The sequence below is a fragment of the Copadichromis virginalis genome, linkage group LG4 (assembly GCF_057382275.1).
Source record: "Copadichromis virginalis isolate Kocher_CV1m ecotype Utaka linkage group LG4, C_Virginalis_male_GT1.1, whole genome shotgun sequence".
Taxonomy (NCBI): Eukaryota; Metazoa; Chordata; class Actinopteri; order Cichliformes; family Cichlidae; genus Copadichromis; species Copadichromis virginalis.
In genome coordinates this window covers 15,866,497-15,881,848 of record NC_140621.1, presented here as the reverse complement: position 1 = coordinate 15,881,848, position 15,352 = coordinate 15,866,497, and the positions used below count along the sequence as shown (strand labels likewise).

Here is a 15,352-nt window from a genome sequence, read left to right as displayed (position 1 = left end):
TATTTATTTGGTATCGATCATAACAAAATTTGCAGTATGGCACAGCAGTAAAAACAGCCAAAGGACATCACATCGGTCATACTGACGTTTGGCTGTTGTCAGCGTTGCAGATTCGTGACATTTTGATCCCTTTCTATTTTTAACTTACACACTTTGCGTCTACAACCTACATTTCTATTAATAGCTCACTGCGCACTTTTTTACTAAGGCATCTGCGTCTATTCATAGATCTCGGTTTGAAAAAAAGATAAAGCGTGTTGTGCCACGTGTCTGGGACGTGTGACGTGTTGTCCCCCTCCCTCTATTTAAATACCTGTGAAAGAAAAAGCGGTTGCGCAGAGACTGTGGGGTGGAAAAAATTAGAGCGATGGAATGCGGTCCTACAAAGTTTGCGCTTTGTAATGACACACCTGCAGCGGACAATCCCTGGCAGTGACAAATCATGACATGCACGTACTTGTGCATACTCCGTTTATTTCCTTTTGGCTGCTAACTTTCTTTGACGAAATTGGAAAATGGCTCCTCAAAACTAGATTTACCAGAGAGGACTGTTCGGTTACTAAAACAAAAAAGCTATTCCACAAAAAAAAGAAGAAAAAAAAGTAGTCCAGCACTTTAATATAACCATTCTTATAGTCACGCATGTCCACGATGTTGTAAATCGTTCATGTGAAAACTTGGAAATTCTAATTATCACTTTACAGTCACTTGCTCAGGGGCGCGCCTTTTCCCCCTCGAGGGTTTTCACGAGGGATGAAGGGTCTGTCTCTATCCCTGCCAAGTCAAGCCCACTTGGTCACACCCTTCCCGGCCAACCCCCAACCCCTACACCCCACCTCCTGCTCTGCCCGCCATGTTCTGTAGGAGGAGGAGATACGTGTAGTCCTGGCTTTAGCTGGCTTAGCACTAGCAGCATATAGCTAGGCGGAGGCGCAACAAGCTCCTTGAACGCCCAAATAAGTACTCCTGTCTCGGTTTCCCCCTTCTCTTTTTGGAATTAGCTACGTTTTTTATTGGTTTGACTTCCACTTGGAGTGACACGAGTACCTAAAGTATCCCTCTCAAAAATTCTGGTAAGTTACCTTCGGTTTTCAACACAGTCGCGTTGTTTTGTTTTTCTGGGGTGTCCTGTAATCCAGTTTGCTATGGTGATGTCTCCACTGAGCTCCCGTCTTGGATGCTAGCTTGAAGGATCGCTAACTAGCTTTACATGCTAGTTGATTGTCCTAACATAGAAAGTACTTTATGAAGCTAACGCGAACGATTGTGCGTTACAGTATAGAAGTGGTCATAAAACCGGTAAATAGTAAATTGTGTTACATCTAGATGGTGAGTGATCAACAGTTGTGTTGTTAGTAGGGTGCTGGAGGGGATGGTGTGTGAACTGGCTGTTCTAACACAAGCTCTGCTAGCTTTGATTCAACTTTTCTGAAAGCCAGGATTTGAAATCGTCTTGTAAATTGACGCTAGGCGGTGGTTGGTATCTCGGGTGCAAATATCTGTAAGTGGAAAAAGTGATTGCTGCAGTGTATTTTTAAGCTACAGCAAACTTTTCCGGGTTATGTACTTTTCCAGTGAGCTGAAATGTGTAGTCACCGCTAACTCAATCAATGCTAAGCACTAGAACTTGCCGCAAGTTTGCACTCAACTAGCTGTAGTTAGCGGCAAACCCCTTAGTAGCAAGTGTGGTTGCTATTCTATGTTAGAGTAAGCTCGCACTATTTTATACACATACTTATTTCACCTCTATCACCTGGATTTTTTGACTGAACGGATTATAAATAACATTAAGGTAGTTTACTAGCACCAAACGAATGTTAGCTAAAGCTACTTTAGCTTATGTGCTAACTATCAATCACGTCAGTTCAAGGAGGCGCCGTGATTTTTAAAAAAAGAAAAAAAGAGCCACTTAAATTATTTTTATTTTCTCTACCGAAACACACATGCTGTTATAGAGACGAGGGCTAGACGAGAGCATACTACAGTGACTCAGCAGTCCAAAACTTAACGTACTTATTGATATTTTTAGGGAGACTCGTTACGACGTGGGCGCTGTCCGTTTACTCGCCTGGTTTCCGACAAGCAGCGACTAAAGTGTTTGGTTTTTAGATCATTAATACTGGCAAGGTTTTCTTTTCTATTTTCAACATAGTCAAAGATGTTTGAGTAAAACCTCTCTTTTCATAGTCGCACTGAACCCGTATTGATGTGGCCTGAGAAGAGGGGCAGCGCTTCCTTTATTGTCAGGGTGGTCAGTCAGTTACGGGGGTGACAGATGCATCATCACGGTCCTCCTCCCGTCCCTGTCTTGGCTGGCTTTGTTTCTCTCGGCTAGCAACATAGGACAAAAGGTGGGGTGATGCGTCGATCAGATGGTGGCCTCTCCTCCTGTCTCACTGTCTCAGAGTGCACGGTTGTAATAGCTCACTTAAACCCACTTTAGTACTGTTTGAACAAGTGTTAGTGCTTATTTGACGCGAGTTTGGCTTTTGGGAGCTTAATCCTTGTGTCTAGGAGAAGATGAAGATTAATTACTTATGAATGTTGCTCTTGGTTGTACCATATGTAAAGGGATGGTTAAGGAACTGGCTGGATGCCATTACACAGCCTATTATACACAATGTCATTCTGAACAGACAAACATAGTCTTGTCACATTCACACACAGGCGCCCGGTTGTGCAAGCCTACTATCTCGAGATCAGCTTTACTCATTCTGTGTGACAAGGTGGACCTGTTCTCAATGCGCTGATTCTGAGCCCTTAATGCTAATCACAGTTTACCTAGCTTTTGCCAAAACACACACAAGATAAGTTGGACTTGTTATGATCTAAGGTGACTCACTTAAGTCAAGTGTTCTACGTGTTTCTTTGGGATATATTCATTCAGATATTTTCTAGGACATGAAAAACCCATTCATCTTCGCCAGGCAATATGAACATGTTTGGCTGAAAAACATGAATCATTCTTTGATCTAATGATTGGGGTGATTTTGTAAAACAAGGGTTAATTTTTTACCCTCTTACAGTTAAATCCTATACATGTGGTTTGAGAAGATGCCTTAGTGGGTTCTCTCTTGATGCACAATGACATTCAGATTCTGTGAAATCTGGTGATGTGAAGCCCCTGGGTGATGTGAATGAAGCTGAAAAGTTAAGTTTGCATCAAGCGGGATTGCCCTGTAGGTTGTGGATTCTTCTTCAGGTGAAAGTGAGAATCAGAAATGAAGGACGGGTGTATTGATGCTGTTTGAGGGCTACAGGGCCTCTTTGCTTCTATGTCACCTTTATGTAGAGAAATGGGGGGTAGAACGCGTGGAGAAAAGTGAGTGAAAATGTAGGACTTAATGGTAAGTTAGGAAATTATATTTCTGTAACTTGATTCCAACTGTCAGCTATACACATCTATATCCTATTGCCGGTCAGGAGTTAACATTTATGGGTTTCCTCATGCAAGCAACATGAGGCAGAACTTCTCATTGCGTTTGATGTGAACTAACCGTAATGAAGGGGACATCATTATTGTTCCCTTATTTGGTTATTTCCTTGTCCGGGGTAGATTTCTCTCTAGCGATAATAGCAGTGCACAGAAGCTTGTTGAAAGCTATAGTTGAACTCTAACCTCAGGAACAGATTGGGCTTGGGTCTATAATGTTGTATCTCCTCCATGATTTTGTTCTGTTCTCCTCTGCTTCATCCTGCACCGGGAGTAATTTGTGTGCACACAGTGTAGGATGATTTTAAAAATTGCCCAATTGCTCTCTTTGCCGTACCCATGACTGACTTCCTGCCTGCCTCGTCCACCACCCATTGTTTAACTTCCATCGTCTCGCTACATTAGTGGACCAAAGAACTGCTCCTGAAATGTGCTGTGGTGCATCTAGTGGAATTGCCTTAAGTTGCTGTGACATGTGGCATGAGTGGCTGTGATATGGGTACCCCAGTGGGAATTGAAGGGTAGTGTTTGGCCATTACTCATCGTCTGCCTAAATGGGGGAGGAAGGAGCTTAAGAGACGCACCCACTCTGGGTTGCAATCTTTCCGTTGAGAGCGGGCACACTGGTGCACCGGGGAGAAGATGGACCCATTCATAAAGCAAGGCATGCTAGGATGTTTCTGCTACTAGTGTCACCTGGTTTTGGGAGACCTGCACCACAAACTGGAGTGTAAAAGAACTCCTGTCTTATGGAGTTTCCCTGACTGCCTGTTCTAAATGAATGAATTGATGTAACTCTTTGGTCCTTTGCGTGTGCTGTGTGCACTAACAAGTGACAAACTAATATATACAGGACTCGTTAGTTGTGGGTAAATCTCAAACTTTCAGTTTATTCACAGAAAAGTCAGAAAGGTGTGGTCTTTTTTTTTTTTCTTCTTTGGTCTCAAAGAGAAAGAAAGTTGTAGTTCTGTTCAGCCTAATGTGTCTTACTTCATGCTGATGGTGTTGATACTGAAACGACATATTGCACATTCCTGCACTGCCGGCACAGCAACAACTTCTGAGCACTTCCTGCCAAGCCAAGATTAAAGCTTTTGTAATGATGGACCTCTGGTGCACAGACATTAATGTCTCAGTCACACGTTTCTTTCCCCGTCTGTATCTTTAGATATTCGTAGTTTGGCGATACCGATTGTTAAATACATGACAAATAATTTCATTTTATTTAAGATGAACACTCATTGCGTGCAGGTGATTTGTTTACAGTTGGTCAAAGCCGGAAGGTTTTATAAGTAAGCGGCATTACAGTATTATTATTAAATACTGTTGATGGAATTCATAGAAAGTTGTAGGTATCTGTGACATGATTTGCAATTCAAAAAGGGAATATCTCATAATGCGCTACTACATCACTGCTGCTAGTTCATGCTGTTGAGACCAATCGTTATTCCTGTCAGGCGATACACATATTTATTTATTTATTTTTGGGGGGAAATTTATCACAACTGTTCTGTGTATATTAGTCCATCAGTTCACTGGTATCTTATTTGGATTTGTAAAAAAGTGTTTTCCACAGTAAGGCCTCATTTGTTTTTTGTTTTTTCTGCTTTTGACCTTTGCATGTAACAGTAAATGGCACTTTGTCCCATTTGACTATGATGGTAGTGCGGTTAGTGTTTTTCTCAGCCTGTATTTAATGGGTTATTTCTGTTCCTCTTCCTCCTTCAAAATTAGTCCAACTCTATGGCCATAATAAATGCATATTTGGTCTGTTGTTTGGCTGCAGGGCACAAGCACTCTTTCGCCTTTGCCTTCTGTCGCATTCTAAGGAATGATCGCTGGGTATTTTTTACTTATTTACTTCATTTATTACTTTGTCTTCCAAAAGCGAAAATCGCCAAGGATTAGACAATTGTTGCATGAAAAACCAGGCGATATTAAAACACCACATATTTAAATATATTATAAATGGCTTTGTGTTGAAATAGAGAACAGGGTGGACTAACAGCTCATCTTTAATGTGTGTGAGTCAGATACAGACAGGCCAGAAAGAAAAGAAGGAAGAGACTGAATGGGTGGCGACAGATGTGTTCGAGTTCATCTGGTGCCGTTAAAAAGCACACCCTGGACTCAATTATTTCACGCTTAAACTGCTACCCCGCATTGTGTGCTGGCGGTTTGACGGGATGATGACATGCTTACTGATTTTTGACATACTTATAACCTGCACTGTCAGCATGAACACATATTTCTTTAGACACGCACACAAACACAAGTCTTGTGTGCAGTCTTCTTTTGGGATTGGCGTGAACTAAGCACAGAAGGACTGAGTGAAGGCAGGCTGGGGATATCTACTGGCTCTTGTGTGTCAGGGGTGGGGTGGGGGGTTTGTTCCGGGATGTGAATGGGGGTTGCAGGAGGGTGGGATGGACAAGACAGACTCTCCTCTCTTCCTCCTGTCTGCTACGGGTGAATAGGTGATTATAGCAGCAGATGTGTCATTAGGTCTGAGCAGTATTCATGCGGATGCAGGGTGAGGAGGAGGGTGACGAGGGAACGTTCAGAGAGAGAGAGAGTGTGTGTGTGTGTGTGTGTGTGTGTGTGTGTGTGTGTGTGTGTGTGTGTGTGTGTGTGTGTCATGCTCTACAGGAATCACGTTTCATTGGCGTTAAGTGAATTTATGGGATGTGCCAAGTTGTTTTCTTATCCTTGTTTCTTCACCCCCGTCCCCTCCAGCTGTCTTTCCATGACATTGCTAGACAGGAAGCTCCCTGAAACAAATGCATGCACAAGTTGTCTGTATTTAACTTCTACATACATTGAAAAAAACGCGTTCTTGTGCTTAATAAAGTCCACACAGACTTGTACTTATGTGTATGAAAGAACTTTGTTGGGCTTGTCTGTGCACGCCTGGCATTGAGCTCTGATCAATGAAAAGGATAAGTCATCATAGGTTTGCCTGGAAGGCATCGAGGCAGGCAAAACAATGGGCACCGACATCCCAAACTGCAGTTTATTACTGATAACAGTAATAACTGCATTTGCAGTCCAAGCACAACTCTGTTAATGGGGGCTTGCTGTTCTTTTCCAGCACCAGCAGCAGATTTAAACGTGTTATGTAAGCCTTAGGTGTTGCATACTTAAGCGAGTTTTCACGGTCAAGAGTTTTTCACATGGCACTTGGGTGTGTACGTTACGCCGCTGTGAGTCTCCACCCACTATCCATACTTGTCTCTGTGTCTGGCAGGAAGTGATTAGTGGCTGCTTTGCTGATCTTTTAGAAACAAGTACTGAGGCGTCATCAGTCACTTCTGTGGTATTCATCTGACTGGAAATGGATTATCTCCCCTGCCACCCACCGGAGGGTGGAAACTCATTCTTACTGTTAATGCTGTGAAGATAAAGGCGTCTCATTCTCAGACTTGTTAGAGAATTGTGGTTGAATATATTGGGGAATTAAAAAAGCAAAGCTCTTATTTTATATATACAGTGCTTATTAGACCACCTGTTGTTTAAAAAAATGTTTTAAAAAATGTCACAAACGAAATGTTACTGAAATTAAGTTTTTATACCCAGAATTTAAGCCGACACCCTGGACTTTTCTGAGAACTCAGAAATTACTGCTTTTTCTGCTCAGCTGTAATTTGGCATCCTAATCAAAAAATAATAATATGCTTCAATATTTTTTTTCTGCTTTTGAAAAACAGTAAAATCAAAAACAATAATTTTATATTTTAGCATTAAAAATAAAAATTTTATTAAAGAGCTTGTGCACACTGATGGATTAACCATTTCAGTGATTGCCAATACTGTTAATTTAAATCTTTGCAAAGATTGTGGTCAAGTTACTGCTGGTGAATTACATTGATAACTTCTATGATCTTAGAGCAATATTATACATACACGTTGCTCTCTGTGTTATATTTACACCATATCAGGTTTTTTTTAAAAATCCCTGAACAATATTTTAAGGACTTATTTGTACTCCATAACCTGGTGCTCAAGATTAAAATGTTAGATTATTGCAGACCTCTTTATATGGCATGTTGTTTCATTGTAATTGTCTTCACATTGTCCTCCAAGTTCACACAAAGAATATGCACCTGAAGCAGTCTTGGAAGTGCTGGGGAATGGTGTGACCACACAGATTTGTTTAGTTTAACAAAAATCTTCACCATCCGTCCTAGTAATTTGCCATCGTGTCAAAGTTACTGTAAACTTAAGTGAAATTATAAAAGTGGAAACAATTCTTGTTCACAGCACCGTGACTTTGTATGATATAGAGGGGGCATGCATGGAAATTGCTTATCTAAGTGTGAAAGTATGAAACATGTTTGTCTAGTTTCAAAAAGCGCTTACAGCTGCTCTTGTGATTACACATCGATGTGAGCTTACTGTTTAGCTGTGGAACTTCATGAAAGACATTCAGATTAGCGTGTGACTTCAGCTGTTCAGAAATCTGAAATATAGCAACGCGTAGGTTTTTCTTGGGCTATTGAGGTTTTGAGTTGTTATTGCTGGCATGTGACATTACTTTAGGGGTGTGAAACTTATTAAAGAAGATGCATATTAAGCTGATGTTATGTTTAAGATACTCTGAGTGATTGCAAGTATTGTAGAGTGTGCTTGTTTTTTTTTTGGGTTTTTTTTTGGGTTTCTGGCCCTTGCCTATATTTGTTTTTCATATTGTTCTGTAAACTAACCTGTTATTTGTCGTCTTGGTCTAGGTGATGGCATGGTCATGTGTTCAGCCGGCACTGTGGGTGTGGAAATGGTTTTAACAGACGCTGTGTTGGAGGACTCGGGAACACTGCACTGGCCTGGAGGAGCCTCATAAACAACCGCGTACATCCACAAACCGCTTTGTTACAGGAAAACATTAACAAAACACCGCCGTGACAAAGGACACAGAAACGCGGGCAAACAACACAAGCTTCACCTGAAGGGCACGTTTGTAACTTCTGGGTGTGTGTAACCCAAATATTGTTGGTGTCCCAGCTGCTCTCCTTGTGTGAGAGTGTACGTTTGATTTCTTGTCTGTCCCATCTTAACCGCCACCATGCCAAGCACCATCCGCCGGCAGATGAAGAACATGGTTAACAACTACTCCGAAGCGGAGAAGAAAGTCAGAGAGGCCACGTCCAACGACCCCTGGGGGCCGTCGTCTTCACTCATGTCCGACATCGCCGACCTCACTTACAACGTGGTGGCCTTCAGCGAGATCATGAACATGATCTGGAAACGACTCAACGACCACGGCAAGAACTGGCGCCACGTCTACAAGGCGCTCACCTTGCTTGACTACCTGATCAAGACGGGCTCAGAGAGAGTAGCGCTGCAGTGCAAAGAAAACATCTTCGCCATCCAGACTCTGAAGGACTTCCAGTACATCGACAGAGATGGCAAGGACCAGGGCATCAACGTCAGGGAGAAGAGCAAGCAGCTAGTGGTCCTACTCAAAGACGAAGACCGCCTCAAAGGAGAGAGGTGAGACCTTTTTCTTTTTTTATTATTATTATTTTCTTGCAGCAGAGTGCATTGCCGTCCTTTCTGCACTTCTGCTCTTCTGCTTGCAGCACAGGCATCAAATCTTAGAGAGGTCAAACCAACCACGACCTTTAATACAGAGGAAGCAACAAAGTTCAAAAGGCTGTCTTAGTCTACGTGACTAGATCAAAACATCTGTATTACGCGAGAGATTCTTATGTGTAGTTTAAGAGATCCATGCCTTCTTACTAAAACAGTTAATCCTTGGAAATAACTCTGTAACACTTCTTATCTTTATCACTTGTAATGTGTGCAAAGAATGTTGCTGGCTACAGATTTAATACATTTCCTGTCTTAACAGTCTGGCATGACTTTGTTCTTTCAGTGATTTTTATTTTATTTATTTTTCCCCCCTTCCTCCACTTCAACTCGGTGGCGTATTTAGAAATATGTGATCACTCCAAGACTTGCAGTTTTGACACCTGCCTTTTTAACACACACACACACACACACACACACACACACACACACACACACACACACACACACAGTCTCGAACTGTACACAGAACAGAGAAAATGTTTTGGTTGCAACTGTAGTGTTTCCAGTATTATCTTAATTGGTCTGTGGGGATTTGTTTGACAGCATGTTTAATCTAAAATAATCATTTTGGCACTTTAGGATTGAAACCACTTGAAACCCTGATTCTCGGGGTAATTCTGCTATTAGATGTTCTCGCTTTGTTTGGTTTCATGGCTCCATCGTCGTGTCACCCTAGTATCTCATTCTTATTCGTTCTGTTAGACCTAAAACTAGAGTTTCTTAGCTTAAGTCAAGATGATTGATCACAGATATTAATCATATATTATCCCTTTTGTCCTGCTAGGTCTCAGGCTTTGAAGACCAAAGAGCGTATGGCCCAGGTGTCCACAGGGAGCAGTCATATGGGATTTGGCCGAGGCTCATCTCAACCCAACCTCTCCACTTCCTACAGTGAAGAGTATGGCAGATCAGAGGGATCACCTGCTTCCTACCATGGTTGTGAGTACTGGATTATAATTACCAGTCGGCTTAACACATAGAAAGGTGTCACGCCATATGTTTAAGCAAAAAAAAAAAAAAAAAAAAAATCATGCAGTGCACTCGATTATGGTTACTGTATCACAGTTGGTGTAACTTTGGCCTACATCCTGAAATCTGCCCCTCCCCCTGTCCTATCTCTGGCTAGCGCTCCTGCATTCCTTAATTCTCTCTTTCCCACACACACACACACACACACACACACACACACACACACACACACACACACACACACACACACACACACACACAGAAGAAGAAGAAGAAGGAGACCCCCCAATCATCTTTTATCCACATGGCAAAGGAATCTGCTTCCCTTTATAGTGATGCACTCGTTTCTCTAGAGACGCATGACAGTGACAATGTAGCAGAGTGCACGGAAACCACTAAGGGTCAGTTTTATAATATTTCAGACCTCTTGTCAAAGCATGAAATAATATCCCTTTCATTCCATGATGTAGAGTAAATACAGTACAGGGTTGTTCATACTCAGTGACATCTTTAGGTGATTTTGCTGGAGTTTCTAAACGGAACTCTTTTCCTTTCACACTCTAACCTCCCACCCAGTTCTTTGTACACAGCAGGATGACTTTGTGTCTGTGTGTGTGCATGTACGCCTATGGATGTGGGTTTGTTGCCATGCATTTGGTTTCAGGCTGCCCAGACTTGTCTAGCATCCTTATGGAGTGTACACCAAGCTCTCATTTATGGCCCACATTCCTGTGTGTACATTGTGTTTGAGTGCGAGGCTCAGAGGCGGAAGCTACAGCAGCTGAGTCATCAGTGCAGAAACTGATGGAGGATCTGGCCAATAGGCGTTAGGCTGTGGGAGTTGCTAGGGGAGATTTTTGGGATTCCAGACAAACTTTCTGAGTATTGTTATCCAGACAGGGTGTGAATAAATGGCCGTGTGAGACTGTAGGTGTAAAGCCGGCCCCCAGTTACCAAAATTAACCTCACCCTGGGCCTAAAAATCTCTACATTTTATCTTTTATCTTCTGTGGTTGATTCTTATACATTTGGATAATGGTGCCTTTTTATTTCAGCATTTTAACAAGTAAAATACATAAAAATAATCGGAAAATATCTAATCTAAAACATCTAGTAATTACTGTCCAGTAATTAAAACAAAAAAAAATATTTGGCAGGTTTTATAGAAATAGTTTTATAGTGTCACATACTCATGTGCCACATACAGAAGAGACAAGGTTTGAAACCTTGTCTCTTCTGCCACTTATCTAGGTCACAGAAGCAGTCTAATGGGTCAAATTATGGTTAAGTGAAGGTAGCGCGTAGGCAGCTGCATAGAGCATCTGTTGTCAGATGGGGTTGATATCAGAAATAAGTGGCACAACTGGTTTGTGGGCTACTCTGTGTTGTTGCTGGTCCATCAGCCAGCTACAGAGAAGAGTGTAGTTCTAGCATACGAGTTCAACAGTGTGTTTAAAAACATGCTGGATGCCAGTACACATTGCAACCAGTATGCATTTGACTAACACACAGCATCATCCACATGTGCAGTGTGCAATGTGGATGCATACAAAAACACCTCCAAATGTTAAGTACATTTAACAACAAAAAAACCCCCCTGATGTACAAAGACAAGAGACTGTGTCTGCAAGAATGGTGGCTGCTCATGGTTCTCACACATAGAAAAAACTCTCGTGTGCAATTAGCACCACATAAATCCACGCAAGATGACACAAGTGGTCATCAGCCCATTTCAGCACAAAAACCCAGCCTCCTTCTCTTCATAGCTGGAATTGCATGGTGCTCATGCAGCCTTAATGTAGTTGGATGCCTTAGCTTTTGTGGAATTGGAATATCATTAAAGACAGCATGAACCAAAGTGGAGATGCCAAGATAAGAAATTATTTAACTAGCGTCTTATCAGCTCTTTAAAGATTGAAAACTAAGGATGTTGAAATGTTTTCTGAAACCAGGCAGAGATTTGTCTGTAACATATGCCAGAAGACTCGATTATCCATATATGGTTCATTCCCACAGTGGTGGGTAAGGAACTGGTGTGTTTTAGTTGGCTTTCAGTTTTTGTTTATTTGCCTTTCTGTTTTGTGGCAGCTCAGTATGTCTTCAGGCTCAGTGGTCTTTTTAAATCTAACAAGAAAAAAGTATTTTTCTTCTGCTAGATCACTGCATAGCATGTGTGTGTTTATGACATAATGGTAAATTTACTAGGGAGTCAGCACGTGTTCTTCAAGAGCCAAAGCTTTTTTTTCCCCCCCCCCCTCTGATTTGTCAGACATAATTGTGTTTGTATGGTTCCACTGTGTCTGTTTTAGCTTTAGTACAGCTGTTCAAGGCAGGCATAGATGAGGTTGAAGCCATAGCTCACTGTTCCAGCTAAACAAACACCTTTTACCTCAGGTACTTTCTCAGGAAATGCATAGTCTGGAGTCGGAGCAGCAGAGACACGGGTTTGATGAGGAGCAAGGAAAGGAAGAACATCAGAAATATGGAGCTAGCGCTGCCACAAACGATTATTTTGATAGTCGACTAGTCACCGATTGTTTTTGCGATTAGTCGACTAATCAGATCATGCATCCATTGGACGTAAAACATACAGCTTATTCCACTAGCATGCATCTGCTTTTATATAACTATCAGCTTACAGCTTGAAGTGTTTAAGGTATGTGCTAACTAAAAATAAAGACAAGATCACAGTTTATTAAACTTTTAATGAAATTGAGATTGTCTCGGTGGAGTTTAATAAACTCAGCCGTCTGCTCCTTGCTATCTAAAATATAACAGGACACTGGAGTAAACTCTCGACCATCTCACACTTCTGTTTAATCAGTTGTCTGCTTGACGTTTATTCGGCTGTGTGAAAACTATAACTTTAATCTCAGCCAAACCGATTTACTCAGGAACAAATAAAACGCTGAAAAAGCCAAATAATAACATTTTGAAGTTATCTAAGTGACTTATATATCATGTTAAACCTGAGTAGCGAAAGACCGCGGTGGGTTTGAAAACGATGTGCCGGGAGTTGAACCTTGACCTCCGGGCCAGCTCATCTCCGAAAATGTCGGAGCACTTTTGTAAATATGTGATGTCTTGATAAATCAACCAGATATTTGATGTTTACACAGCTACATTCTCGCCTGAAAATATCCGAAAACTTTATTTTGTGACCCAAAAAGAGTAATATTAAAACTAAGTAGCTGCCGCCATCGTTGGAAACTGGAATTGGCTGAGCCACGCTATGAATTCTGGGATAGGTTGGGTCACGAAGGACACACCCGACCCATCCTTCAAATCTGGGGAAATTAAGGACGCATTTGTCGGCTGCATTTGGAGAAGTCTTCGAGTTTGGACAGCCTTCGTCGCGTCGCTGTAATGTACAAATGCAGCCCCTGAATTTGGACACAGCTACGATACTGGAGACTGCTTCTTCTTCTTCTGTGTTTAACAGCATCTGGCATCCTTGTAGATGTAGTGCTGCCATCTTCTGTTTCAGTCCGTTATTACACTCTTAAATCCTACTATTTATTCCTGTGTCTTTCAGAATCTCACAAAGCTTCAAACGACGCGTCGACTATTGAATTAGTTGTCGGCGATTTCGATAGTTGCCGTAATCGTGACTAGTCGACGAATCGTGGCAGCCCTATCTGAAGCCAATACCTAGAAAACCTGCACAGGTGTGGTTGTTGCTGTCGTTGTTTACAACACTTTTTGTACTTGCATGGGATTTTGAATATGCACATTTCTCTGAGTCTGCAGACTTTAACTGAAGACTTTTGACTGTTTTTTGGCTAAACAAAAACTTGTTTTCGGTTTTTGACTAACCTAAAACGGTAAAGGTACAGTAAGCAGTGGAAAGAAATGTAGTTGTGCAGTTTATTGTTATGTGACAGTATCTGCTCTTGTGGTCATTTATTGCATAGTTTTAGAGTTTCACTCAAATAAAACACATGCTTGACTTTTGGTACTCTCTTGAATGAAACGATTTGACTTTTGCGACCATTCATCGGATTATTTCTTGAAGCATCCAGAGTTGACAGTGGTGAAGCTTTTTAGACACTTTTGTTAATGATGATCTTCTATGTAATAGATAAATGAGGCTTTTGTTTCTGCAGAGCACGGGCTACATATGAGCTGTTTTTGTGTTACTGGCTATCAGGTTTCTTTAACCATTTCAAAGAAGACTGGGCCTCTTCATTTTAAGGGAAATGTCTTTTTTGTACCATTTCTACCATCTTCTTATGATGGAAACATTTGATCGGGCAAATTGTCTGTGTACGTTTACAGATAACTTGCTGATGTGATATGTATTTTCAAAAATGTCTTTTCAGGGTAGGAGGATGTTAGTCAAAGTGAAGTTTCAAAGTTAGTCGCATCAAAGAGTGAAACTAACATTTAGTCTTTCCGCACGTCATATTTGTGTTACTTGGGTTTTTTGGCCTTGGGATTCTACAGCTGCTCAGGGTTCGACGTATATTTAAAAAGAAATGAAGCATGATTATGATCATGAAAAAATAAGTGTGCATATTTGTAGCCAAATTGGCAGTAGAAAAAAAAATAATGGCTGGCGTGTTTGTGTGAAGGAGAGAGGCGAACGAACGAAAAACAAAAGTACCCCAAAGGGAAAATTTGATCAGTCCTTCTTTTTTTAGTAAACAAAACAAGTAACAGGTTAAAAGAAAAGTGTGTGTGTGTGTGTGTGTGTGTGTGTGAGAGAGAAGAACTATCATCACATAGAAAAGCACACGTTAAGTAGAAAATCCAGGTCATTATACATATATTCTTTGCACACCCACAACATTCACGGAGAAATAAAGTCAAAAGAATGACATGGCAAGAAAAGACAAATATGATGATGGCCTCTGTTTCCCATGGAAATGAGTTTGTTTCCACACCGAGACACAGTCACACTTTCAGTTCAGTTGAAGCCGCCATAGTGAGTGTCTCTCTACGCTCTTTCTTATTATGTTCAAGCCAGCTGGCGTGTATGTTTGTTTGTTTGCCACGTGCGATGTCTGCGTGTTTTGTGCTGCCACATGGCCCGACTTAATCCAATAAGCTGAACGGACCTATCGTCTCCCACGGGCTTGCAGTGAAGACCTATGATCTCTCACACACACACACACACACACACACACACACACACACACACACACACACACTGTGCTTTCTGTGCAGGCTAATAAAATGCTAAATGTGTCTTGCATTACTACTGGATATTGTGTGATTGCATCTGTTGTGACAGAAGTTGTCTTAAAGTACCTGTTAGGGAGTTTTTATTGTTTTATTCGATTATGCTTCAAATGTTATGTTACACATATTTCACCAGACACAGTTTTCTGTAGAAACAGGAAGCTGACCCTGTGACAC

The 15,352-nt window shown here is 41.4% G+C and overlaps 1 protein-coding gene across 3 annotated transcripts in view; it reads left to right on the top strand.

The window, feature by feature from the left end:
* The first annotated feature begins 759 nt into the window (after positions 1-759).
* epn2 (epsin 2) overlaps positions 760-15,352 on the top strand; it is a 25,561-nt gene continuing 10,968 nt past the window's right edge. For 2 of the 3 annotated variants that reach the window (XM_085453789.1, XM_085453787.1), the window contains exons 1-3: positions 760-1,073; positions 8,161-8,920; positions 9,807-9,961. In XM_085453789.1, the coding sequence (XP_085309915.1) occupies positions 8,493-8,920; positions 9,807-9,961 (583 nt within the window). In that variant the 5' untranslated portion in view covers positions 760-1,073; positions 8,161-8,492. Of the gene's footprint in view, positions 1,074-1,164; positions 1,330-8,160; positions 8,921-9,806; positions 9,962-15,352 lie in introns of those variants that run through there. The other variant, XM_085453788.1, reaches the window with a different exon arrangement.